Here is a 27,817-nt window from a genome sequence, read left to right on the forward strand (position 1 = left end):
AAACAACAAAATCTCTTTTTAAAAAGGAGAAAAATTTGTTCCAAGTGAGATTTGAACACGCGAGTGACTCATTAAAAATGTCTAAACACACATTCAAAACATCTTAAACCATTAGGCTATAACAACCTATTATCTCAAGGATGTCCAAAATATGTTATTTAATCATTTTGTATGTCATTTTATTTGTATATGCGGTATTTTTTTACGACAAAGGGTGTCCAATATATGTGCCTACACCACTGAAAGAGAGTATAAAGTAGAGGAAGAGATGAGTTGGCACAAGACGACAAGAGAGTTTTCACTCCTCCCATCTATTTGTGGTTTTGGTGGAAAAAATAAATATGAACAGAGTGGTGGATAAGTAAATATGAACAAAGAGAGTATAAAGTAAATAAGAACAGAAAGAGTATAAAGTAAAGGAAGAGAGGAGTTGGCACAAGATGATGAGAGAGTTTCCGCTCCTTTCATCTATTTGTAATCTTAGTGGACAAGTAAATATGGACCGAGAGTATATAAAGTAGAGGAAGAGATGAGTTGGCACAAGAAGACGAGAGAGTTTTCACTCCTCCCATCTATTTGTGGTCTTGGCATTCAACTTTATAGCGGCTAAGATGTGTAGTGGTGGCCCATTTCTTACATCATCCATGGCCAATAATAAACTTTTGCGTATATAAAGTCTATACTTGTTTATTGGGTTTAATTTTGTGTGTACAATTGGTTACTTTCAAACTAAACAATATCAATTACCAACTTCCATCTTTAATGGCTGTAGGTGTAAGGCACTACACCGTAAGGTTCATGGAACTTGAATCATCATCACTCATGAAATGCTCGCTCTCGTCTTCACCTCTATATAGAAAGCAATCAGTTCACTTCTCCAACTCTTCTAGTCAAGTAAGATATAAAGTATCATCTCAATTCTACAATTTGTGTGCTCTGTTTTTTCTTTATCTTCTAACTTTCGAATTATTGCATATTTTGTAATTAAACTAAAACAGAGATATAATCAATGTTGTTCATTGTCGATGAATGGATGCCAAGGCGATTCAAGAGCTCCTATTGGAACCGTTGAAACTCGAACTTTGCCTGCAGTTTCTAGCCCTGCATTGGCCATGGAACGTCTCAATTCTGCCATCTCCGATATGATTAAGTCCGATCCTCCGCCTTACAATTCCGGCATTATTCGCTTTGAGGTAAATCCCCCAAATTTATCTGTGTATTTTATTACTCACGTTTATGTGCATCCATCAGAGGGGAACGGAACAAGTACTAATCATACTCTTTTTTTCTTTTGATTTTCAATCCGTATCCGATATTCACTTTGTAGTCTAACTAAATCTGAAATATTTCGATAAAGCATACTTATGATATTTCTACTCTAGAATCCAAATTCACGCTGAAAAGTCATAAAGTGTACTAATGATACTCCTTCTGTAGGAATCCTACACCGAAGTTATCTCTCGTGTGTATATGACACGTGGTTGGCTCAGATTGGCCTAGAGAATTCTGATCTTATTCTTATCTACCTCCAAAAAAACTGTTTCGAAAGTCCAAATGATTAATTGTCTTCACTCTACAAATAATAGCTCGTTAGGCTATATTTTATTAAAGTCTTATCTATTTCCTCCCTTTATTTTTATTTAAAAATAAGAGGTGCTTTAATTTTATGATGATGATTTAAAAAATAAAAATATAGTGTTTGGGATTATTTGAATTAGGTGCCTTAAAATGAACTTGAAACTCTTAAACCGCCCAACAAAGTTCTATCTTGTGTTTAGGAGATTTAAAATCTACATATATACACAAAAAATTTAAAGAAAAAATACTCTTTCTGTCTCACTTTATGTGACACTTTTTGCTTCTCGAGAGTCAAATAATCTAATTTAGACCGTGAATTCGGGCATAGAATCTTTAAAAAAATTTAAACAAAATTTATATATTTGGAAACTATGTAAAAGTACTACAAGTCACAATGATTGACAATTTTAAAAATTTAAAAGATATATGAAAAAATTACGATAAAAAATAGATTTATTTGAATCTCGAAATTCGAAAGATGTCACATAAATTGGGGTGGAAGGAGTACCTTATATGTATAGTGTATTTTATTGCCAAGAGGTTCGGATGAACACCATCGCCTAGATCTGCCCCGATCAAGAAAACATTAATACAGTTTTTCCAATTTTACCCTTATTTAAACAGGATAAGTTAGTAAAAATTATACTTTTTTACTTTCTTGGAATGAATAGTTTCTTAAAGGGTGTGTCCAAGCTAAAACACCATTTATTTTTGAATGATGAGAGTATGTTTTTTTTTTAAGAAAATGCTTGTTTTAGATTTTTTGGTATTTGACCAAGCTTTTAATAAAACAAATAAATATTTTAAAGAAAACATAGAAATTGTTTTTTGAAAATTTAAAAAGGGAGCTTGTCTCCGTGAATATTCTATAAATCTTAGCCGATTAGAGGGGTTTTCCAAATAGTCAGATGGTAATATCCTCCAACTTCAACTGTAATTTTTTGGGTTTAAGTTATCAAGAGAAGTAAAATGGTGAGAACTACTAGAGAGGGAAAAAAAGAAATAACTTTCAAAATTTTGACCAAATATAAACTGCTAATCTAATATAGACAAAAGTGAAAACTTATTGATTAGCCAAAAGCGCTAATCTTAAAAAAATATTTGTTTCAAAAAAATATATCTAACAAAAATACTTTTCCAAATAACCTTATTTTCGGAACTTGGCCAAACTGATTCCTGACTTATTTTACATAAAATTCAAAACCAGTCCCCATGATCGCCTTCGTAGATATTTTTATCTTAACCCAGATGACTCATATAGTCGGTCAAAAAATTCTTATTTTATTTTGCTTTTACTAAGTTATTTCTTTTTTTAAATAAAAGTTTATGGTCAATAGCAACAATCATATAAATTAGGAGTAATGATAATTTTGTTTCAAAATCATTTTAACTATGCATAGTAACAATGTGTTGATCGGTACAAATCATAAATAAAAAAAAAATTCAGAAAAACTTATTTGAAATATTACAAATAAATATGAATACTTTGAAAAAGAATTAATTATAAGAATAATGTAATATGAGAAGGAGGAAGTAGTTGTTATGATCATATGATGTACAATTTTGTTTGAGAATATTGATTTTGATATCTGAAAAAATGATAACAAATTTGTGAAAATTCTTGTGATTTTGAGAAGGTGCCAATTGAAGAGCAGATTGAAGCACTTGAGTGGCTTCATGCGCAGAACCATCTCCTCCTCCCTCGTTGCTTCTTCTCCGGTCGAAGAGTTGCTTCTGAAATGTGCATCAACGGATCTTCTTCTCATTCTAAATTGGTCAGTGTAGCTGGTGTTGGCTCTGCTGTCTTCTTTACTCATTTACGCCCCTTTTCATTAGACGATTGGCGTGCTATAAGAAGGTAATGTCATGCCTGCCCCCACTTTCTCAAATATGCACAATTCCCTTTTTTTTGTTTGCATTGTGCTCCCCAATGCATGGACAAATTTTGTTTTGTTTGTACCCTAGCTTTGGGTTGGTGGTTTGCTTAGACTTGGGCAAGAATTGGATCTATTTTTAGCACAAGACCTTAGTTGAACTCATTGTTAATGTTCTGAACTATAGCAATCGTTTTATCTCTGCCAAAGGTTCCTCTCCAAGAAATGTCCACTAATTCGTGCTTATGGGGCAATCCGATTTGATGCAACAGCCGATATAGCTTCTGAATGGAGTGCTTTTGGCTCATTTTATTTCATGGTTCCTCAGGTAAATGAATCGACTTTCATCTCTTCATTGCTTGGGGTCTTTTTGTTAGCCATATTGCCTCTTGAATATAATCCATCCATTGCTAGATGCTAAATGATAGGTTGAGTTTGATGAGCTTGAAGGAAGTTCAATTATTGCTGCAACTATTGCATGGGATAATGCTGCCTCATGGACATACCAGAGGGCAATAGATGCACTTCAGGCAACAATATGGCAGGTCTCCCCTTCTCGCTTCATTTAATCATTTTGGTTTGATTGTTCTATTTTATTCTAATTTTTCTCCTTTCCTCATTAACTTTTCTTTTCAACTCTATGTTTATGAATGCAGCTTTCCTCCGTTCTTATAACAGTGCAGAAGAAAAATCCTCATTCACATATACTCGACAGTACTCATGTGCCGGGTAAAGCGTCTTGGGACAATGCGGTTAAGCGTGCTTTGCAAATAATAAGCAGAAATGACCCCGTACTGATCAAGGTTGTCAACCACTTGTGTTTTCTAATCACTTATGCAAAGACCTTTGACCTTATATTTTACCAAAATATTGCTGTTTTACTGTAAAATAAAGTACTCCTATTTGTTATGGAGGACTATAGAAGTAACCAAACTATAATGAGATAATCTGATGCACACTTTAAGATATAGATTCATAATAAGTAAGTCTAGGTGTTTTGAAGTGCATACCTTTTCTTGGAACAGGTGGTACTTGCTCGTAGCACCAGAGTTGTGACAGCTGCAGATATTGATCCGCTAACATGGCTGGCTTGCTTAAAGGTGTTCATTACCCGCCTAATTTTTTTGAATAGTTCACTAGCATATTATCTCTTACTTTTGATAAAATATTGAGGGTTAAGTTTGCAGGTTGAAGGAGAAAATGCATATCAGTTCTGTTTGCAACCTCCCCATTCGCCGGCATTCATTGGAAACACTGTAAGTCAGAAGGCTTTCTCAATAACTAAATGGTGTCATGAAACAATGTAAAAGGTGAAGTCCATGTAGTCAGTTTTAACTTTTATGTTCTTCAATTGATAGATCACATCAATTCTTTGGTGTGCATTCTATCAAAGTAGTTGTTACCATAGATTATGGTGCATCAACCAGGTGAAATGAAATTATTTTCACATGAAGAAGAAGACTTTTGAATTGTTATATATTGCAGCTTTCGTTATATCATCTTATATATAAAGAGTTATTTTGACCAAAATATTAATTTCTGTGATGGTGTATCTGGTAAAGTCAAAAAAGAAATCTGTTAATTATGCTTAAATTTTAAAAATGTTCCAGTATGAAATCCTAAAGGTATCGCCTTTAATGTTGAAAGGATATGAAGTTAAATTTCCTGACCAGTGGCCACAACCATTTTTAAGCCTGATCACAACCATTCCAAATGCGCTCAAGAATTTCAGATTAGACTCTTATTAAATTTCTGACGACTGAGCTTTCTTAAAATTTGCTTTGACTATGACTGTAGTAAATACACAATTTGCTGATGGCAAGTCTGGCTGATTATTTGTACTGGTGACAGCTGGATTCTTGTGACGAATCATCTATTAAAAGTTGTAGTAATCAGAACCCGTACCCACCACCTTCTATTGATCCGAAGAGCATCAAGCTCACTTTTGAATCTCTCAAGTGCCAATTATTAGCCGTGGTAGCAAAAATACCTGGATCTTTTGTACACTTACTAGAAACGGTGAGGACATAGAATAATTTTATTTATTACTTATGCTCTTTTTGAATAGCCAGAGCAACTATTTCATCGGGACCGCCTCAGCATTTGTAGTGAGGCTTTAGCTGGAACACGGGCTAGGGGTGGATCAGAGCTTCTGGATCTTAAGATAGAACAGGATTTACTTTCCAGGTTCATCTTTCTGCTTTGTGTTCTATAAATAAAGCACTACGTCATTATCATACTTATTTTTTTATTGGTGTATTATTTACTATATTCTTATATTTTTTCACAGTGCTAAAGACCATAATGAGTTTGCTATAGTACGGGAGTGCATAAGAAGAAGATTGGAGGTAAGCTTGGTTAAATGGTTTCTGAACAGAATCTTAAGAAATTTCATTAGGGAAATAGAACTTTTGAGATCTCTAATTGGGGGATTGCACTTGTTCATTTTAGTTTGGTGACACGTACATTTAATTGACGTTTTTAAAATTTTGCATGTCAAACTTGAACCATTCCGGCACTGAAATTTCTATAGTTCCTAATCCACTTTTAGGACATCTCAGGAACCCTTCATGTTGTATAAAACTAGTTGGAGCCTCTCTTAACATTATTTTGTTTCATAGGCTGTGTGTTCAAGCGTTTTAATTGAACCAAAGAAAGCAATAAGAAAATTTACAAGAGTTCAGCATCTTTACGCTCGATTGAGGGGGAGACTCCAAGCTGAAGATGATGAGGTAAGTCTTAACGTCTTCTATCCCATTCATTACTTACCGAGTTGTAGTTGATGCAGGGCCTTGTGAGACTCTTTAGTGTAGACAGGGAAAGTTTGCATGACAGCCTTGTTTATGGTTTCTTCAAACTTTTGTTATCCCCCCTGATTAAGACAGGTGGAGTTGGTTTTCATTGTTCTTGAGGTGGATCGTATGTTTTATGAGAACCAAAACTGAATGAAGCATCTATTAGTATTTCATCAAACATTCTTCTTGAATTAGTTCATACTCACTCCCTTTAGTTGGCAAAAACTATAATTTTGAATCTCTATTATCCATAAAGATGTGCTGATGATATGTATAGGTCAATTTATTGCTTCCTCTGTTCCTTCTATAAAGCACCAGACTAAGCATCTACAGTTTTCCAGTTTAAGATTTTGTCGTCCGTGCACCCTACTCCAGCAGTTTGTGGGTATCCTACAGAAGATGCACGGGCTTTTATTTCAGAAACTGGTATGTGCTAGTTGGTATACCTTTGCATGTTTGACTCTATTCTTGAACTAGCTAGCTCTTTGTGCACACCAAAATGATAGATAGCTACTTATCTGGGTTGAGAGAATAAAAAAAATAAAGAATGGAAAATTGTAGGCTTGTAGCTAAAGGATCACATTGTCCACTTATTATCGCAATCCACTTATGGAAAGCCAGATTCCTCTTGCTACAAAATGCTTATCTGTATCAACCCTAGGCTTCCATATGAGGCCTGGGCACTGGTACTTGGAAATGCTGTGATTAGTCATTACAATAAGCCTTTAATTAATGCGTAACTGTGAGAGAGTATTATCATTTTATGCAATGTCTTCATACAGACAGAATAATCAACTCAATGGCTTCTTGAACCTTGTGTTCTGGTATATGAGTTCTAACCAGCTGATGTTTCCCAGAAATGTTTGACCGAGGAATGTATGCTGGTCCTGTTGGTTGGTTTGGAGGGGAAGAGAGTGAATTTGCTGTTGGAATAAGGTCAGCTTTGGTTGAAAAGGTGAGGTTAATACTTCATAGCACTTCACCTTCATTCTAGAGTACATCTCTTGCAACTTTGCAAAACTAGTTTGCATGCATGTGCTCCACAATATAGTAAGAATTTACTGTTGGAATTAAAAAAAAAATAAGAATTAAAAAGCACATGATGAATATTTTTATGAGAGGCTAATTATTCAAGACTTAAGGTCTACTGATAAAAAAAAGAGGCTCATCCACAAAAAAACTTGTATGATAGTTTAGTTTTCTGTCCAAATTTATTTTATTATTAAGTATCAATAAACTAGATAAGTTTCATATTTTTAGTTACCTTTACCTCAAAAATAAAGATAAGTTCCATGTTTATTGTTTCATATGTTAGGGAAAAACCCAATTTTATGTCTTAACTAATATCTAATCCAAATTTTATTGCACGCATATTTAATATATTCAAAATCTTATAAGATTAACATCAAATAATTTTTTTGTAACATTTATAGAATCAATTTTATATGCTTCTGACTTCATTTTTACAATTCCTTTTAGGAATCCAGTCTTACTTGACTTTGACACTTACAACAGATCTGAGATTGGATATAGGCACAAAATGCATCATTTTGTTTACTTTCTGCATAAGGCTTTCCAGTGAAACATATTTTATATATGGCATGCTGATGAAATGTAATAACTAGGGTCTTGGTGCATTAATTTATGCGGGAACTGGGATAGTGGAAGGAAGTGATTCATCTCTAGAATGGGAAGAGCTAGAGCTAAAGACTTCACAGGTATCTTTAATAATTCTTTTCTATGCTATTAGACATGTCTTCTATTATCTAGAGTGTGAAGAGCTCCTCTATCCTCTGACAGCAATGACAACATAATCTTTTTTCTGCTGCATCTTTCTATCGTCTCCTGCAGTTCACCAAATTGATGAAACTTGAGGCACCTCTTTTGACTAGAGGACAAAGTAGGATTATCAATCAGAATCAGAAAGGTTTGTCATGCCTGCCACATCATCTTTATTGCCATCTTTTCACATTCTTTGTATGCAAATATCATCAACCTGTCATATGCAATTTTGGGAATGCAAAAATAATCCAAATATTTATGATTTTACTCATTTTTTTGGATAATTCATTTGTTTGATCACTTTGATTTTGCAACTTACAAGCTACTCTAATTATTTTTGTGTGAGCAACTCTTTACAGATCTTACACTGATTGATTAACATTTTTGGCAATTTAGTGAGATGACATTTTCTTGGAGGAGAGATGATGTACGTCAATCATATGATATAATACCGTTATCTTCAGCTTTTGATAGCAAATCAGATAATACGATTTAGCTTTCAGCTTTAGTTACCAAAATGCAAGAGAAATCAACACCCAAATTTTCTTCTTATTGTTTGTTCAATATTTATGTAATCAGTAGTTGCCTTAGCAAGCAATTATGCCCTTCCATTGAAATAACACAAGAAGTAGAAAATTTGTATAAATGATTACCTTGTACAGATGTATATACTTTTTTTTGTTAGTGGAACATCTGATTCCAAAACTAGGGATATTGGTGACAAAATACAGAAAACCTTCATGTTTGTGTTGTAGAAGTGTAATATCTATCTTTTACAAGAACACCTTGTTGTTCCTAACGTGTGATCATGAAAAATAGCTATATCAATTCACATTGCAGTTTTATTTGATTTGTCACTTTTTTACATTGATAGAAGGAAAAAGGACATTGTGTCAAGAATTTACAGAAGCACAGAGCAACAAAAACCTATAAGTTTTTCCATCTTAGCTCACGCTCATTCTCCCCTTCTACTTACCAGCATTGCATGTGAGAGGAGAAAGGGAGCAAACTGACTTTCTATAGTTTCAAGTCCTATTTCTATTCGTAACTTGGTGCAGACAAGCTCTAACAAGGCTTCCCCTCAATGCAGTTCAAAGAGCCTGAAAATCTTGTTAGCCTGCCCGCGTCTGATCCTGCCCTGGGGTGGATCATATCAGGACCCGTCATGAATTTATGATTGCGATTTCCAGATTCCACGAAGAAGGCTCCGTTCATCATCAGATCTCCCTGTGATCTCCACACCCAATTCTTCCACACACTCTCAGGTGAATAATCCCTTTTGGTCACCTACAATAAAAGGTAAATGAGAATGAGCATGTATCTTCAACAAGAGTTAGTCACATGTAGTATTCTTGATTTGTTCATTCTTTTGATAGACACAAGATTGCGATGCAACCTTGTTGGTTATAGTTATTGTTGATCTTGTTTACCTCTTTAGCGTTAGGGTTAGGCGGGGCGATGAAACGGTTGCCCTGGCTGAGGATGGTAGGGTGTTGACTTCCACCAATGGCATACATTATCCAGTGAGTATAGTCATTGTTGACAGCATGAACAAATCCCCATCTCACTCTTGGCATCCTCTGGATCAGCCCTTGGCCAAAGTGATTAAAAGCAAGTGTTATTTGTAGGATTGCGTCCTGTTTGTAGCTGTCACTTGCCCCAAACAACATAACCTAAACAAAAACATATTGCAGATATTAAAACATTCTGGCTATTTGCAGTCTCTGGTAGAAAATGTTATCAGTATATTGAATTTAAGCATTAATCCAGTTTTGGAGCTAATTTACGTCATTATGGTGGGTGAAATGGCAGTTGGAAATGGTAATAGCAGTTGAAGCCTGCACAGCATCAATGAGTCCATCATCACAATTAGACATGGAAACATGATCAATCCAAATGTTTGTTGATCCAAAGATTGAAATACCATCACCATCACTTCTTGTTCGAAAACCATAATGATTGATCGAGTCTCTAATTAGTCCACCACTACCAGACTTTATATCATGGATATGAAGACCATGAATAATCACATTGTTTATGTACTGTAACATCAAACTAGCACCGCCAGTAATATGCACTTGTTGTCCTCTGGCATCAATTGTCTTGTCGCCTGTCATGATAAGTTCTTGGTTAAGCTTAATGACCATGTGATGTGCAAATATGATCCATAGTGGCCCTGGCTGAATGACTGCATGGCGCAGTGTCCCTGGCTTAGGATTCACCATATCGTTGTCCCCAGGGTCAGTTACTATGTAGATTTTGCCACCTTTACCACCAGTCGTATGGTGGCCAAATCCAAGAACACAATCTGCTAGCTTCTGGCGATTTTTAGCCCAATGTGGGTCACATCTCCAGCAACGATCAATAGGGTTAGTAGCCACACATGGACCATTGTACTTGTGCAAGTCCCTTCTTGTGCTATTGCTACCTTCTTCCGACCTTCAAATCAAAATAAGATGTACCATGAAAAAACTTGCTTACGTGATCCTTATATATATATATATATTGATTATTGAATCTCATCGTCGTAATGACAGCTTCTAGTGTAACTAGTGGCAAAAGGTGTTCAAAAAATGTGAGAGGAAATACCTGTGAACATGTTTGTTCAAATTATCTGCAACTTTTTCAGGATGAGGATTATAGGATTCTTTAGCATTTTTATTTGCTTGGATGGCTCGAGTCCTCCACACCTCATCAAACTCTCCAATATTAGCCTCAATGCTAAAAACTAGTGTGCACAAAATTACAAAGAAACTCAACCTATTTTTGAGAGTTACCATTTTTCAATTATAGGTAGCTTTATTTGTAAACACATTCTTTTCTCTCTTTACTTAGAAAATATTCTGAGTTTTTGTTTAAATAAAAGTAAAAGGGAGAGTAAATGAGAATGAGAAACAGTGAGGGAAAAGTGGGGAACCGTTTTCCCTCTTAACGGTCAACTGTTGGTCTACTGTTTTATCCAGAGATATTGGATGGTGTTTACGTAACTTTCATGGATTTTTTAATTGGTAATTATCATATCATCATATGAATAAGTGGAAGACAAAAATTTACAATGTAAACTTCTTAATATTCTTGTTTTAGCGCATCTTTTTCACCGCAATCTGCGTTATTATATCCAAATTCGAAAGAGAATATTTAGGGGAGCCATTATTATTGCAAGATTCTTTTGGAAAGAATTCGTTAAGGATAACAAAAATTTAGGTAAAAAGATTACATTGAAAGGGTAAAAGCAAATTTCAAAAACTATTTTGGGTTCATTCCTAGACCAAATTTGTTTACTATACAAGTACATTTCTCCGTCATATTAAACACCCCAAAAATTCAAAGTGCTTGGATTAACACAGGTATTAAGAAAAGGATTAACAATGACCAAGTTAATTAAAATCTACTGCAAAAACTAGTTTACAAATTGTCACCGTGTCAATTGTCAACTGCAAGACATGCATTCCAAAACGACAAAATGGAAGCACGCCTGTTTGTTCTATTGAGTTTTTTTCAATGCTATTTTTTAAACTAAACAAAACCATATTCAAAGAGTAATAATCTAATACAGTGATATACTCAGCAGATGCTTAACTAGCTTAGAGTACAGAAAACATGGGCTTGAACACTTGCCCAATAAATATATTATCGCGTATACTTCAAATAAATGAAAAGACAAGTCTGCATTCTTTCTCTGTGTCTCGTGTTGTAAAGCCAAGAGAATGGAAGCTCTAAATCAGTTTACTCACAACAAATGCAATCAACACCATAGATCTCATTTACCCATTAGTCCAATAGAATGTGACGCGGTTGAACTTGTCAGACTCTCCAACTGCATATTCATTCAGCATAAACTGAAAACCAGGAGATATCAACCTCATGCTACATCGCCAGCCAGCCTGCAACATACTTGAGTATCAAAGAACTGCATTCTATCTAGAGAACTTCCGAGAGCTTGAAAACCAAAAAAATTGAGCAATAGAGTTATGCTTCTTAATTTTAAAATAGAGTGAAGGCATTCAAGTTCATCCATCACTGTTTGTCAATATCCTTAGACGCCTTGGTAGGATGACTGGGTAAAAGTAAGATAATGAAAGGAAAAGATTATCCAATTCATATATTGACGAGAGTCACAAAGGAATAAATTTTTAGCATGACCAGATAGACGGGATATCTATTTGCATAAATAGGGGATCTTGATGATGTCAAAAGTTTACTTATATAAATAGATAAAATTGTCAATATAGTTCAGCTTCAGTGCATTTGAGAACTTCAAAACTGAATTTAATTTAAAATAATGCATAAACTTGTCAACAGGAGAAAGAAAGGAAATCTACCCAAACACATAACCTACAAATAGCCATGAAAAAAATTAACCGTCAATATCCTATTACCTATAAACTTACTATACAATAATAACGTGAATAGTCACAACTTTCATTCCCACAGAGGAGAAAGAGACTAAACCAACAGTAGCCAAATTACCAAACCCAACTGCAAAAGCACAAGTCTGTTTCATCTTCCATTTGACAACCTTCCATCAATATTATTCGTTTAGACTAAGCATATAAATACATGCGGACACGTACAGGAGGACATTTTACCTGGTGGTGGCCAAAAATAAATATCGGTGGTACTTCCAAGCATCACAGGCAAAAAAAGTGTTAGCACAGAGGGAGGAAGGGGAGATGGTGGTATTTGATAAGAGGAATGTCGACAGACACAGCGATGGCTGTAATACAAGAGCTAAGCAGGCATATCTAAGTTGCCAGCAATAGTGGTTCCAGATTATATTTGATGATTTCTATCTCATTCTTGGTTGTCTTGAAAGTACGATTACATTAAGTGATTCGTTGTTGTCTAACATTGCAGAATGGGGCTCTCCGGCATAGGCAATTCCCCTCCATTAATTGGCAAGGAAGAAAATTGGAATTTCAAGGTACTCTAGTATGTTATATACTTAGAAGGATGGATAATTTTTATCTCTACAACCTATAATTCATCAAATAACTTAATTTTTTTATAAACAAGAAATCCACGAGCGCTATCGCCACACAGCTCCAAATTCACAGATAGTGGGCCCGCCTTACTACCATTTTCCACTTGAATACCATACTTTATGCTGGCAAAAGGGTTCACACTTGTGGCATGCACCTATTCCACAGAATCCATATATAACTTATAACTTAATAAAGATATTAAACATGAATAATCCCAAGGCACAAGTACATTACATACCATAGTGGTTCTATTTACTTTGGGTTGCATTTGAATTGCACACATGTCCTATCTCTATCATACTCACTAATCTGTATGATTCAATATGGCTACCGAAGGTTCCAGATTCAATTTCACATCATCCCAAGATTAGCAATTTCATCACTAAGCTAGTCAATATCTATGAATGGCCAAGTTCTCATCATTCAAAGATTAGCAATTTTACCATCTTTCCAAGCTATTCAATATCTATGAATGGTCAAGTTCACATCATCCAAAGATTAGCAATTTTACCATCTTTTCGAGCAATTCAATATCTATGATGGACCACAATCCACATCCAATATTTATCCCATGTTATCTTTCTTGATTAATAAAGGGAAACAGATATTTACAAGGATATCAGCAGCGACAACTATAAATGTGTTACCATCTTCAATATTAACACTACGTTATGTGAGTTCTGCTACACAAATTTAAGAACTGAGAAACATGTATACAGATCATTGGACATCCTCCTGGAAAAATGAACGTAGGGATATGTTTAATACTTAAACCTACTTTAGGGCATTCCTAAAAAATGAACTTAGGGATACCACAGATCAAATTTAAGAATTAATTCCATGAAGAACTTAGAACAAGAAAAATAAGTGATAATACAACAAGTTTCAAGTTCAATCACAAACCTTTGTGTTTTGATTTTCAATGCCTCCGTCACATTTGACAAGATGCCACATATTTTTGCTTCTGCAGTTAAAGAATTGACAACTTCTTCTAAAGATTTCAATTCCTCATGAAACTCTTGATGTAAAACCAAAGAAGAGAAATGCTCATCCACAACCAAACCAAGGCACTTGACTATGTCCTCGAGTGAAGGAACCCATTCACAAGCCTTCAACCCCAATTCAAATGGTGCCTTAGGACAAGGACACACCTGAGGAAACCTCTCATATTTATTCAACCACTTTTGCAAGTACCGAATCAAAACCATTATCTCTGAACCAGTTAATTTACTAATGCAAGCACCCAAAATAACTTCATCAACATTCCTTGAAGCAAGCAAATAATGCAAACACATTTCAGAAACTGAGAACCCGTCATGTGCTAGCATAAGCAATAATGAAGCATCCCTAGCTATATCCATCCTGACCGGACCGAGGCTCACATCCTTTGCCTTCTCAATTGCAGACATTGCTTGACTCTCCCATTCCCTCCTCACATTAATCAAAGTACTATCCCCATTCTTGGAAAGGGAAAGAAAATATTTCAACACACACATCATATCATAAGTTTGAATATCTAATACATGCTTTACACACAAAACAACCAACCAAGATTGTTTCTTTTCAATTAGGTTATTTATCAAACTTGATATGCCTGAATGATCAACAATCCCATTAACAATCATACTCTCCAAAATCTCCCAAGTCTCTAAAACAACACAAGCCTCCAAAACCAAACCCTTGACATCTCTACCCATAAAACTACCCAGCTTTTCAATCATTTTTACAATATTACCCTCATCCACCTTATCAGGACTAACTGAAATCCCAAATATATCCCAGATTCCCGTCATATAGGAAGCCAACACCTCAAAGAATTCGTCTTTATTGAATGTGTTAGGGTTTTTCATCATCTTCTTCAAATTTTTGAAGAACTTTTGTCCTGACTCAATCACTTCAACATCAGTTGATAAAAGGCTCCACCCAGTTCCTCGCTTGAGTAGCGAAATATCATCGCTCTCCTCCTTTTCGGGTTTCAGTTGAAGCAGTGCTGGTTCGGAGTTGAGAACAATAGAGAAATCACCATCGGAGGTGGTTGGAGAATTTTCAATGGAAGCTTTGGTGATAACTTCCAGCAAAGACATTGAGAAAAAATGGATACTTTCTTTGATTGTAGAGAGGAAATGGCTGAGGAGAAAAAGATAACACCAGGTTCTTCAGGAAGGGCGGCGGACAACGGAGGAGGCAACGGCGGCTCTAGGGTAAGGCAGGGAAGCCCTCTACAACAAAAGAATAGTACTATTGTATTATGGGAAAAGGAGAACATATACTCTTTAATTTTGTGATATAGAGCATATACGTATGTTATATATTGGTGAGTATATATATTGTTATTTTATTTATTTATTTATTTATTTAAAAAATGGGGATGGGGAAGGAGAAATAGGTTATTGAATTAAAAAAAAACCTTAAACTTTAGTTTTTAAATTTTTAAAATATCAATTAGTTTTAAAAATTATTTCATCCTTTTTTTATTACTTCATTGCACCATTAATTAGACGGTAAAGATATATATGCACTATTTTTTACTTACGATATATTTCTCTAAATTATAAAGTTGAAGAGTATATTTATTTCTTTTCCCTTGTCTATATATAATATAAAAAAAATCTATTTATACCATAATTATTACTAATATAGAGTTGGACATAAATTGAGACTTCAATAGAATTGAACCTTTAAAGTTTGAGCATCATTACCATTTACCATCTAAACTTCGATTATTTGTACTATTGAAAACAATATTATGTTTGATTGCCAATTTTTATTTTTGTTACTACTGTAATTCCACGTAGAACTCTAAGAAGGTTGTTTTCGATAGATCAAAACAAGATGCTAATATCGTGCTCATCTACAAACTACAATCAATGAAAGACCATCCATTTCCCTTTTCCATAGTTAGTGGCATCATTTTATGTGGATCATGAGGCGTTTTTGAATGGAAAGAAGTAGAACTGGGGGACAGAAAAAGATTCAAGTGGGAGCATATTCTCCAAAAAGCGAAAATTACTCACTTATTTATTAGATATATAAGCTGGTCGCTCATATGTTTGCACAAACATAAGCACTCAAATAACATTCTGATTGGCTTTGTGTTAACCAAGCTAATCCTTCCATTGTCCTCAACTGGATTCTCTCCAAGGAATTCTAATGTTAGGTTCTTTGAACGCGATCCTCGAGTGCTTTAATTTGAGTGGTAGCAGTTGTTCCTCAAGTAGATGCAGGAACTTTCCATCCTAGTGGCATGGGACCAACATCATAGATGATTTCTCTGTGGCAAGACCATACAAGTTTTATAGCTTCTGGAGTACCTATTCCGGCTCCTCTGGGGTCCCCGGCAGGACCAAACCTACATTAGGGGATAGGACAGTCAATCAACTAAAAAAGGTGTATAACAATCACAAACAAAATTTGAAGAAGAAGAAGTTGCTGACCAGTGATTCTGTGGAGCCCCTGTTGTTCTTGCTCTCAATCCAGCATAAGTGGTTCCATTAACTGAATTTCCAATTACTTTCTGAAAAAGGGGATTGACAATTTTACACGATTCAATTGTGATCCAGTACCCGCAGTAAATAGCTGAAATAACTACATAATCATGAACCATATAGGTATAGCTAATGAAGCTTTTCAACTCTCTAGTTTTTCTTTTCCTTCAGCTTTTTCTTTTTCATGGCACAAATGCCAGCCATCTTAACAATAAAGCATAGCAACTTTTTCCAGCACAATATCATTATGACTCGATGCTAAATTCTAAGCTCCAAATGATGCAAGCAATTCAATAAGTAGAAATGTATTATAAAGGCATAAGTTCCCAAGTCTGAATCTAAACTTCTTTTGTTCAATTGCTTTGGTGTTAAATATAGAAACTAATCTAAACAGCAGATTAGGAAAAATGGATGGGGGTGATTCAGCCCTGAACCCCTGGCTAGTATAACGTATACCAATATAGTTCAATTTTCTCCGGTACTGTCCTGATCTAGTTAGGACTATTCGAACATTTTTATCTTCCTGAACTTTAAGGTTTATAGATATGAGGACTAGCAAAATTTCATCTCTTTCCCTTCTCCATGGCTCTTTAATTCTACAGTATGGTAAAATAGCAGACAGCATTACGACAAATACTTCACTTAAGTTAAGTGTGAACACTACACCTCTCCTCTCCTTCCTTCCCTTCCTCCCTCCTTCTACACTGATTTTGGGACATAATAGAAAATTCAATAGTTTTAATTTAATTTATTTCTTGGGTAGGGAATGACAACTGATTTGGGGATTGACATCTTCCGTGCTGTTATTGTCTTTTCTATTCCAGATTCATTCGATCAGGGGATAAAAATTAAGTTCATGTAGGAATTCTGGATGCTCTCTAGAGAAAGAATTCGAGATATTTTCTGCTAATTGCATGTGAACATTTTAAGTTGTATATGGAGCAACAGATATTTCAATAGTAACGGGAACATTTTCTTACTTGCAGGAACAGTATGTCATTTGAAACCACAGCAGCTGTTAAATGTGCATGCATCTTTTCAAGGGCATCCAGGACCAATGGAAGCTGATTATCTTTGTACTCCGTCACAACCTAGAAGGAAAAAAAAACAGCAAGATTTGATGATCAGCAAGAAAATTACCCAACCTGACGTTTAATTCAGAATATGCAATTACCTGGAATGGCCCAAAAATCTCTTTGGTCACGAGAGGATAATGTTTATCTTTGAGTATTTCTTCAAGTGGTACAAAAATAGCAGTGGGTTTAATGGCTCCATAAATTTTTGGGATCGAATGGTTTTGCAAGGCTTCACCACCGAAGAGCAATCTTGATCCAGGTATCTGAAGTAATTTCTTTGCATGGTCCAGCATTGTTTCAGTTGTAACCTGCAGGAGCAAGACATAGCAATTATGGCCAGGAAGTTCTGACAAGATTGTTGGCATTACTTGACAATGAACTACTAAGAATGCTTAATGCAAGAAAGGAAATAACGGAGAATGAAAGGCAAGTATAGTAAATACAGAAATCATGCTAACAAAAGGTGAGCTCCTCCTTTAATATAAATATTCTGTTTGTATCACAGAGAGTCCCAGATTTAACATATTCAGATGGACTCCCGAGGAAACTTCTACACTTGTTTGAGTGGATAATTTTCTGAACATCGAAAAGACTATCCAAAATAGATTCAAATCCAAGGTATCAATACTTTTCAAACTTCTAGTAAATTGTATCTATTGTCACTCTAGCACTCCAGAATCTAGATTCTAGATCATCCAATGATGGACACAAAATCTCCAAATTAACACTTAGCATTAGGTATTCTTACCGTAAGGACAGGACCAATAGTTAAATCGTCTAACTTTCTTCTTGCAGCAAGCTCGGTCATTTTGTCTAAGAGAGAACTTTTACTCCAATTCTGCACCAAAATAAAAATGGTTAGAAAAGAGAGTTCTTTGAACGAAATTTCATGAAACCATATTACTTTACTTTTTCTAAAGCTTATATAAACCACAGAGAATTTTTAACTCAAAACATTTAAGTTCCATGAAGAAAATAGAAGGACTAAGCTCACCTCATGCATGAACAATATTGATTCAGCTGAACACTTCTGACCACTACATGCATATGCATCTTGGTCACAAACCCAAGCAACGTAATCCACCTGTCAAAAGCCAACAATCACAATGAGTAAATAAAAAATCTTGAAAAGAGCCTTTCCAAAATGCAACAAAGTCTGTCGATAACAGATCATGTAAACCTCATTGACATCCGGCCCAAGGATCTTCCAATCGAATCCAGCATCTTCTAGTTTGACTCGACCGCTTAGGTCATCAGCTAACTTCTCTGCCACTCTTGAGCTACCTGTGAAGAGAGTCATGCGTGGTTTTGCCTAACAATACAATACGAAAGAGAACTATGTCAGGAAATAGGAATTTTATCTTAGGTAGTTGGAAAAGTTGGTTAGAAAGAATCCGACAATTATTATAGACTCTAGGAAGTTAATTACTCCATATTAGTGCGAAATGCCAACAATTCAACAAGAAAATAGACTAATTATTCTTGGGATTCCTGAATCAGTTTAACTTGGTTGAAATTAAGGTTATTTGCACATAACATGAGGACAACACAATTTTAATAGGATGGGAAGTTTTTGGACTAAAATTTGTAATTTTCAGTTGCCAATTCTTGTTCATAAGTGGCCCAAAGGAGTCTAGTTTCAGAAACTAACCTCCACGAGTAGCTTGTTCATTGTCTTTCCATCTGAGTTTATGAAATCCACATCATCCACAGGTAACCCACACTCATGAAGTAGTCGAAGCATTTGTTCCATAACAATGCATACCTAACCAACAATGCAGGTCGAATTATAAAAAGCACACTGGAAAAATATCAAGAGTTATTAACAGGAAAAAATAAACTAAGATAGGAATAAAATCTTCCAATTATCTGCACATTTTGTTAATTTGACAAAAAAAGAAAGGAGTATGTAAAAGTCAATTAGCAAATTTTGCTTCTTTGATAGATGATAGACAAGTTTGTTTCTTAGCTGGGCCTTGTCCAATAAGTAAATTTGCACGGGAAAGAGTATAAAAATTTGCACGACCTTACCTTGCTATCAACCTTAAGTACTGGCTTATTTCCCATATACAACGCTCCCATCAACTGAAGCAAAGGAATCTCCAAAGGAAAATTAAAGGGAGCAATAACTGCCACCTATAAAATAAAGTTTAAAATTGGGCAGCGTGAGAAATTTTAATAATTGAAGTACAAAATATCATTCAATTGCATGAGAAAGTCACAACAGGGAAACGTAAGAAACAACTTATGTGCTGTTAGTTTACCACTATGAGCACTATGGCCAAAAGCAATGTATAACACAACTTTACACCATTCTGAATTAGTGAAGAATTTTTTTTCCCCATAAGTTAAGTGATTTTGGTTACATAACTAAACCTTCAGATCTTAGTTTCACCGTGAAAGATTGTATCATAAGACTTTTTTGTTAACACGTTCCATTAAATATAGTCAACAATGGAAAGAACGGTGCCTTACAGGTCCGTAAGGCCATCGGAAACCATGGCTCTGCTGCCCCAGATGATTTCCTGGTACTGCAAAAGATCTAGCTAGAAAGCGAACCTGCCAAATAACTCAAGAGTTCAGCATTGGATGGGACAGTTTTGTTAAAGAAAATGGAGAAATGATTCCCATGTGAAATAAGTCCTTGTTCCTGAACCTGAAATCTATTAAGTTTTCAAATATTTCAGTGTCAAATAAGATACTAACAGTTAAGCAGCAAAAAGAAAAAAGAAACAACCAATGAGGAGACACAAAATTGTTGAAATAACATAAAGCAGCAAAAAAATCACATGGATGTGAAAGCTATGCAGCTGAATTGTTGCGCCACGATTTAAAACACATTTTTTTCTTAGCTAGTCCCTGTATAACGTTGAACATACGAGGTAATAGTTAAAGAATCTACCTGATCACCACAGAAATTTTCCAGAAATTTCTGCGTCACAAGAACTTCAATAAGAGCTTGTTGGTAACTCTTAGGAGACACCCGTTGTATTAGCTTAGCAAAGAAATCAGAAACCTGTAAGACCCCAAAAAAAGAGAAGCAAAACATTAAGATGATAAGAATTAATTATGAATATCATAAACTATTTGTCAAAAAGGTTACGAGAACATCAGCATCCTTGCTTGAATATATTACCTCAGGCAAGCCAAGCGCATGAGCTGCTTTTGTAGATACGTCTCCTAACATTAAGTACCTGCAAAAAATGGTGTCACTTGATAAATTTTCTTAAGTCATTATTTCTTCCTTTGGAGAAAAAATCACAAGACATTAAATGCTCACCCTATACACTGTTCATCTAGACAACTTCACAAAAAACAAGAGAAAGACCAAAAAACATTAAAAACATACCTTTCTGGTGCTTTGAATGGATTATGTAGACCATGTTTCGGGCACTTGGACAAGCTCTCCACAAACGGCTGCACACCCAACAATAGAACTTATAGAACCATGACAATCATTGATGTTAAAGAATTCATACTAGAAGGGAAAAGTCCTTAGGCGACTGAATTAGAGTTGGTCATTAAGTAACAAGTTAACTGTACAGAATAACAGACTGTACTGTCGAAAGACTCATCTGGAAAGATACAGCGCAAAGAACTATGATGCATCCAAATTATATACCTGCAATTCTGATTCATTTACATCAGCAACTTTAATGAATGGTTGCCCATTCAAGGGATCCAATATCGTATTCCAACTAGAAGATTTTGTCCACTTGCCCTGCACTGGATGGATGAAAATCACTAGTCAACTAAATGTAGCAGTAAACTAGAGCCATGACCAGAGCTAGCTTCTCTTTTTATTTTATAGAAGAAACACACTTGAATCTGGTCGAAAGAAAAGGGGTGTACGGAAGTGATGTATTACTTCAATTATCAATTGCTAACACGCATATGGTATACAGTGAGATTAAGAGCATCCAAACTTTCTAAATTCTCTAAAGTCTATACAGTATATCACATCTATTCCTAGGCAAACGTTGGAAAACTGCATATCAATGACCATTTTCAGCAGCTAGTTGTCATGTACATGTACATACCCAAGTTGTGAACTTCAGCAGGTTGAGAGCCTGATACTTCTTCAGCTTTTACCGTAGCAAAAGACAAAGTATGGTTTGATCTGCATTATGAAAGATTAAATCACAATGTGTGAATGACTCTAAAACAACACCGTGCATGCTTGGTCCATACACGTCAATTGATCAGCTCAAAACAGCAGGTTGAGAATATCCAGAGCCGTACTTTAGTAGAAAACAAAATCTTAGTTAAAGCAGCATCTACATGGATAAAAAGTTCATATCATGATAATGTAGATGCACAAAAAGAAAGAAACAGATACAAGAACTCATCCATCTGTAGCACAAAAATCATCTCCAGAAAGAAAGAGCTATAAAAATCGACATTATTCGTTTTGAACCCTTGGGGAATAAAATCTTAATACTGCAAAAATAGTACTAGCATTAACCAAAAAAAGATGGAAGGGACTTCAGGTTCTCTTAAAACAATTGGTTTAGAAAAGAAAAAAGGTAGTCGCACAACACATTGCTAGTCTCAAGCCCAGATAAAGGGCATTATATGTAGTAGGTCCATATCTTGTAAAACTAATCAAATAATAATGAACCCTAACCCTCAGGGGTTGGCCTGCTGGCAATTGACTTGAGCCTTGGGGTTTGCTCCCTTTCAAGGTCTCAAGTTCGAAACCCACTAAGTGCAAACAATTTCTGAGGGCCATCGGACTGGGTAAAACCTGAATTAACCGTGGTGCACTTGCGGGAAACTCCTTGCCGAGGGCCTGTGCACCCCCGGGATTAGTCGGGGCTCAAAGAGACTCGGACACCCGGTGCAAATCAAAAAAAAAAAAAATAATGAACCCTAGTAACAACGAATGGATTGCAACATACTCTCGTAAAGTAGGCAGAGAGTGGAATGAACAGAACTTAAAATAATAATTTCCAAAATGGTGTATTTAAAAGCCTAAGCCGAGGGTTTATCAGAAACAACAACATCTCTATAGGGGTAAAGTTCTTCGTACATCCTACCCTGTGCACAAAATTTAGCAAACATTACAATAATCAAATTGCAAACATTTCTCAGCATCCAACATGTAATAATGCAGATATTAGTCCAACTCCTCAATCTTGAGAATTAAAAAAACATCTTTCTCGTTTAAAACACTTTGGCTTCATTGTCTGAAGCACATATAATCGATGCATCTCTTAATTACTCAAAAGAACAAAGCAATGGCTTTTAATAATAGTGATCCTAAGCTAATAACTCATCCAATTGGAGCCCTGTAAAAAGTCATATTTTTGTAAAGAACAATTTTAACCAGGAAAAAATGACTCCTTTAAAACACCATTACATTATTGCAACAAAACAACTAAAATTATACTGAAATTAGGTGGCGATCGCTTTGTATTAATGTAACAGAACAAGTAAAATTATGAAACCTAGATTTTTAGAGAGCTTTTATTACTGAAAATGATGAGAATAAACAGTAAGAATACCTTGTAGAATTGAATAAAGTGATCCAATTGAGATGACTAGAAGAAGCTCTGTTCTTCAATTGCCTGTATGCGGAAAGTCGATACATCATTCTGCTCCAAACTTTTGGATGGCACTTTAGCTAGGTTAAAATAATTTTTTTTATTTATAGATACTCTAATTCTCTACTTACGATTTATAGTGTATAATATATTTTATGTTTCCTATTATATCTTGAATAAGTAATTAATTTAAAGAATACTTTATATTTAAAAAAATGAGCATAACCCACGAACGTGTCTTCAAACTTGGTCTTATTTCATATATATATATATGTCCTCTAACTTTGGGTGTGCATAATTAGACATGTAAACTAGAATAAAATTGAACAAGCAGACACATGAATCCTATGTGGGATAGTACACGTTGATACAAATTGTCATTTAGGATTTCAGGTAGGACGTGTGTGTTTAATTGTTCAAATTTAATACAAATTTAAGTATATAATTGTGCAATCCTAAAGTTTGAGGCATAAATATAAAATAAGGTCAAGTTAAAGGGTATATTTTTGTATTATATCTTAAAAGAATAATCTGTCCGTTTCAAAAAGAACTAACTGATTTGATTTGATATAAAGTTTTAGAAAAAAAATATATAAAAGTTCAATCTTATGATTCTAAATTAAAGTTATATGAAAAGTATAAAAATATATTTTAATCTCATAACCTTAAACCTAACATGTGAAAAATTGAAATTTAAGTTTGGCTAAATAAGGAAATGAATCATATTCTATTTTAAATATAGTGAAAAAAAAATATCATTCATTTTAAACGGAAAAAGTAAGTAAAAAAATTATTTTTATTTTTAAAATAAATAACAAGTAAAAATTAACGGAATTAAACAGTACACTCCGATAAAGTTGAGGTGTGACTGACTCAGTTTTGTTAGTTTGCGTGCGCTGTTTCATTTCCAAATTTCCCAATAATAAACAATCACGTGTGAGTGAGTCAGAGGTAGTTGCGTAAATCACTTCTAACCGTTTAATTTGTCTTTAGTTTTTTATTTATTTCTTTATTTTCTTTTTAAAAATATTAGAAAGCATTGATTTTGAAGAAAAGTTACGTGTTTAGATTTCGTTTGATGGAAAAATATTTAAATTAATTTTAAGGTGAATTACATTAAGCACCCCCATTATATAACTCAATTTCGGATGTATCACAATTCACATGTATTTTAAAATCAAATATGTATATCATGATTAATACTATACAAATTCTACACTTGCACTCCATATGATTAAAAAAAAAGCAACTTATAAAAATACTATTTTTATAGGATTATTAAAGTTCAATAGCTATAAGTATGTTATTTATAAAACATGACTATAATTTATATCTTTTTCTAGTTGTATTTCTTTATATGTTTTTAATTTTATATTTATACACTAATACAATTTTAATTACAATGAACTAAATAAGGAACATGTATTAATTGTGTAGCATATGAATACTTTGAATTCAAATTGGATTCTCTATTTATAAGACTTACAGTATTAATATATCGAGGATACAAGTATTTATAGAAACTTAATGTATTAATATATCAAACTAGGTAAAGTATGACAATTAACATATGAACACGACAATTTGAAAAATGAATAAATTGTTGTTATTCAAAAAATGAATACAATAAGTATATATATGAATACATTGTTGTTAAACAAAAGATGGATACATTGGACAACATAGAAACAAGAAAAATGAAAAATAATAGAATGTGTAGGTATCAAAGTGTGTAAGTATTCGCTTGTATTAAAAAAATTGATAAACTCAACAAACGTCAATCTCTTTTTGGTCAAGCTTTTTCTGTAATACTTGAGGTTTGATTTTAACTCATGTATTTGTTTATAAAAATATAGTATTAATGTATTCAATTATACTTGTATTGCCTAATCAATCTTTTAAATTGGATAGATTACTTATATATCCAGATATACTTGTATGCACAAATCATCATTTCAACTTGTGTTAATATTACAATACAAGTATCTATGTATATAAGTATTGTACTATATACAAATTTGACAATCACACAAACCTCAATCTCTTTTTGCTCATGTTCTTCCTTTACTACTTTTTTTTTTGTATAACTATAACCATTGTAATGGAGAAAACAAAACAATTCTTCAATCGAACCCCTATAAAAATAGATGAAAATANNTCACACAAACCTCAATCTCTTTTTGCTCATGTTCTTCCTTTACTACTTTTTTTTTGTATAACTATAATCATTGTAATGGAGAAAACAAAACAATTCTTCAATCGAACCCCTATAAAAATAGATGAAAATATAGATGGATACAAATATAATCTTCATAAAAAAGGAGAGAAAAAATCAATTAAAAGATACTTAATGAATTCAAATCACAATCACACAAACCACAATCTCTTTTTGCTCATGTTCGTCCTTTACTACTTTTTTTTTATAACTATAACCATTCCAATGGAGAAAACAAAACAATTCTTCAATCGAACCCCTATAAAAATAGATGAAAATATAGATGGATACAAATATAATCTTCATAAAAAAAAAAGAGAAAAAATCAATTAAAAGATACTTGATGAATTCAAATCACAAAAATTGCTCCTAGAATCATCAAAAAGATCTTAAATTAGAAGGAATATGGGAGGAAAATATTGAGAATATGCTATATAGGAATATTGATGAAAGAGAAAGTATTAATGAGGATAAAAATGAAAAACTGATCACATAAAATGTGCCTAAACATAATTAATTATCCTTGTAATAATAATTTTCCTATTTAATATTTAATAACTTTCCTGATTATTTGTATATAATTAACTTTGCTATTTATTGTGTAGTTATATCCATATAACATATATATAACTGTTTAATTATTAATTATAACTGTTTTTTAGTTATCTACTTTACATAATATGTATATATTGTATATTTTATACTGTATACATATATACAGAATATACAACTGAAGTATATATAACTAGATAGTTGAAGGGTATATTTATGCAAGTTTTCTTATTAGGGGTCGTTTTATATGCAAACTAAATTATCGTGAAATTATAGTACTAAAATGATAATTCATGGACTAATTTATCTTACATAGAAAATGGGATAAAATAATTCCAAGTGTGATGGTATAAAATGAGATATTCAAGAATCAGTTTGGAATTGGATGATCCATACTATGTTTTGGTGGATGATATAAATTTATTTTCAATTTTAATTTTAGGATATTCCACCTTATATTGTGTATCAAATGACCTCTTGTAGTGTTACATGCCTTCGTAAGATAAAGCAAACCTCACGATGATGAGTGAATTTGAGTTTACATTATGGGCAAACAACATAAATATCACTAGTTTAGGAGTTAATTACCTTCCTTTTCATGAGTTTGTAATATTACTAATCCTACCATAATTCGTATCTGGATACATATATATGTATCTCAAACACGTGTTAATTATAGACATATAATTAAGTGTATCTAATAAGGAATGTAACTGAAAGACATAAATTAAGAAGGAAATCACGCGTATAAAAACTTAGGAGTATCTACAACTCCTAAAAAAAATAGATTTTTTATGTATCTAATTTGTTCATTTTATGTATCTGAACTATTATTTTACGTATCTAATGTGTCTTCTATGTATTTGATATATACATAATAATTAGATGTATCTAATATGTTCATTTTGTGTATTTGAAGACTGAAATATTCTTTTATGAATTTGCTATAGTTTTTTGTTTGTATCTTATATGTACTTAACGATAAGATGTATTAAATATGTTTATTATGTGTATCTGAAGTGTTTTTCCATGTATCTAATATCAACCATTACTACAAAAAAAGACTTTCAAGGACTATTATTTAGCGGCAATAAATTAATTATTGGTAATTCATTCCATAAACGTAAGTTTTAGCTGCTATTGGACTTAGCCACGAAAGAGTGTTTCTTTAGTGGCAATTCCTAATTAATGGTCAGAAAATATTACAACTATAATTAAAATTCAATTTTTATCTTCCCTCACAAAAAAATTCACTATAAAATATTGTCGCGCAGTTACATGCACCCCCAAATTGCTATCATCTCTCTGCCGTAAACGACTGATGTAATGTGAGAAAAAATGATTTGAATCGTTAATGTCCATTAATTAAGGAGATTTAATTTTAAGATAATTATTCAATACCATATTTAAGAGATTTGTGTATCTTATTTAACTTTTCAAAATATATGATATAATTATTAAAATATTGTGTTACATGTTATTTTTTTTGAACTGAAGATAAAATATGTATATATGGTAGTGTAATATGTTTACATAGGTAGTTTCCCCTTCCATTATTGGGCCTATGGGCTTGAAGAAAGATGGGTCATAAAAACAAAAGCATATGGATTAGTAGTAGGTATGTTTTTGGAGAATAATAGGAAGAGACGGTTGTAGCTTTTAGAGACTAACTACTTACTATATACTTACGCAAGTACTCAAAATTACAGAAATTTTCGCTAGATACTTATTTTTGCAATAATTATTTAGTAAATGATCATTTTCGTAATTTAAAAACATTCTAGATCACACTTCAAAGATTCTTTTGGACAATCTGAAATTTTTTATGAGAAAACTTAGGCCAATATTTAAAACCTTGTAAGGTATTACAATGTTTAGATGTCAGTCGTTGTTTTATTTGTAAGATTGAATTTAATATGATCAAATATT

General features: G+C 33.5%; 4 protein-coding genes across 8 annotated transcripts; 1 reads left to right on the top strand and 3 right to left on the bottom strand.

Annotated features, from left to right (window-relative positions):
• Positions 1-729: 729 nt before the first annotated feature.
• On the top strand, positions 730-9,354 carry LOC125874570 (isochorismate synthase, chloroplastic-like). 5 transcript variants are annotated; one of them, XM_049555480.1, is made up of 16 exons: positions 730-894; positions 999-1,193; positions 3,216-3,436; positions 3,663-3,780; positions 3,881-3,997; positions 4,109-4,255; positions 4,478-4,552; positions 4,640-4,708; positions 5,521-5,639; positions 5,743-5,800; positions 6,074-6,184; positions 6,589-6,673; positions 7,105-7,202; positions 7,873-7,965; positions 8,099-8,174; positions 9,120-9,354. In XM_049555480.1, the coding sequence occupies exons 1-16, from the start codon at positions 763-765 to the stop codon at positions 9,131-9,133; spliced, it is 1,728 nt and encodes a 575-aa protein (XP_049411437.1). In that variant the 5' UTR covers positions 730-762; the 3' UTR covers positions 9,134-9,354. The 5 variants fall into 5 exon arrangements, with proteins under 5 accessions (XP_049411437.1, XP_049411435.1, XP_049411434.1 ...); XM_049555478.1 differs by lacking the exon at positions 9,120-9,354 and adding an exon at positions 9,009-9,067; XM_049555477.1 differs by lacking the exon at positions 9,120-9,354 and adding an exon at positions 8,907-9,016.
• Positions 8,836-10,877, bottom strand: LOC125874572 (pectate lyase-like). Its single transcript, XM_049555484.1, has 4 exons — positions 10,619-10,877; positions 9,817-10,468; positions 9,460-9,702; positions 8,836-9,316 (listed from the first exon to the last, which is right to left on the bottom strand). Exons 1-4 carry the CDS (start codon positions 10,807-10,809, stop codon positions 9,095-9,097), a joined length of 1,308 nt encoding a protein of 435 aa, XP_049411441.1. The 5' UTR covers positions 10,810-10,877; the 3' UTR covers positions 8,836-9,094.
• Positions 10,878-11,379: 502 nt separating this feature from the next.
• Positions 11,380-15,287, bottom strand: LOC125874393 (uncharacterized). The gene is made up of 2 exons (XM_049555274.1): positions 13,918-15,287; positions 11,380-11,913 (listed from the first exon to the last, which is right to left on the bottom strand). Exons 1-2 carry the CDS (start codon positions 15,096-15,098, stop codon positions 11,892-11,894), a joined length of 1,203 nt encoding a protein of 400 aa, XP_049411231.1. The 5' UTR covers positions 15,099-15,287; the 3' UTR covers positions 11,380-11,891.
• Positions 15,288-16,002: 715 nt separating this feature from the next.
• LOC125872973 (delta-1-pyrroline-5-carboxylate dehydrogenase 12A1, mitochondrial) lies at positions 16,003-23,237 on the bottom strand. Its single transcript, XM_049553799.1, has 16 exons — positions 23,083-23,237; positions 21,616-21,695; positions 21,198-21,301; positions 20,925-20,992; positions 20,712-20,769; positions 20,478-20,591; positions 20,051-20,134; positions 19,607-19,711; positions 19,227-19,340; positions 18,756-18,887; positions 18,570-18,659; positions 18,324-18,413; positions 17,674-17,883; positions 17,480-17,590; positions 16,449-16,528; positions 16,003-16,363 (listed from the first exon to the last, which is right to left on the bottom strand). The coding sequence occupies exons 1-16, from the start codon at positions 23,169-23,171 to the stop codon at positions 16,225-16,227; spliced, it is 1,668 nt and encodes a 555-aa protein (XP_049409756.1). The 5' UTR covers positions 23,172-23,237; the 3' UTR covers positions 16,003-16,224.
• Positions 23,238-27,817: the final 4,580 nt, after the last annotated feature.

This window comes from Solanum stenotomum, chromosome 8 (assembly GCF_019186545.1).
Source record: "Solanum stenotomum isolate F172 chromosome 8, ASM1918654v1, whole genome shotgun sequence".
Taxonomy (NCBI): Eukaryota; Viridiplantae; Streptophyta; class Magnoliopsida; order Solanales; family Solanaceae; genus Solanum; species Solanum stenotomum.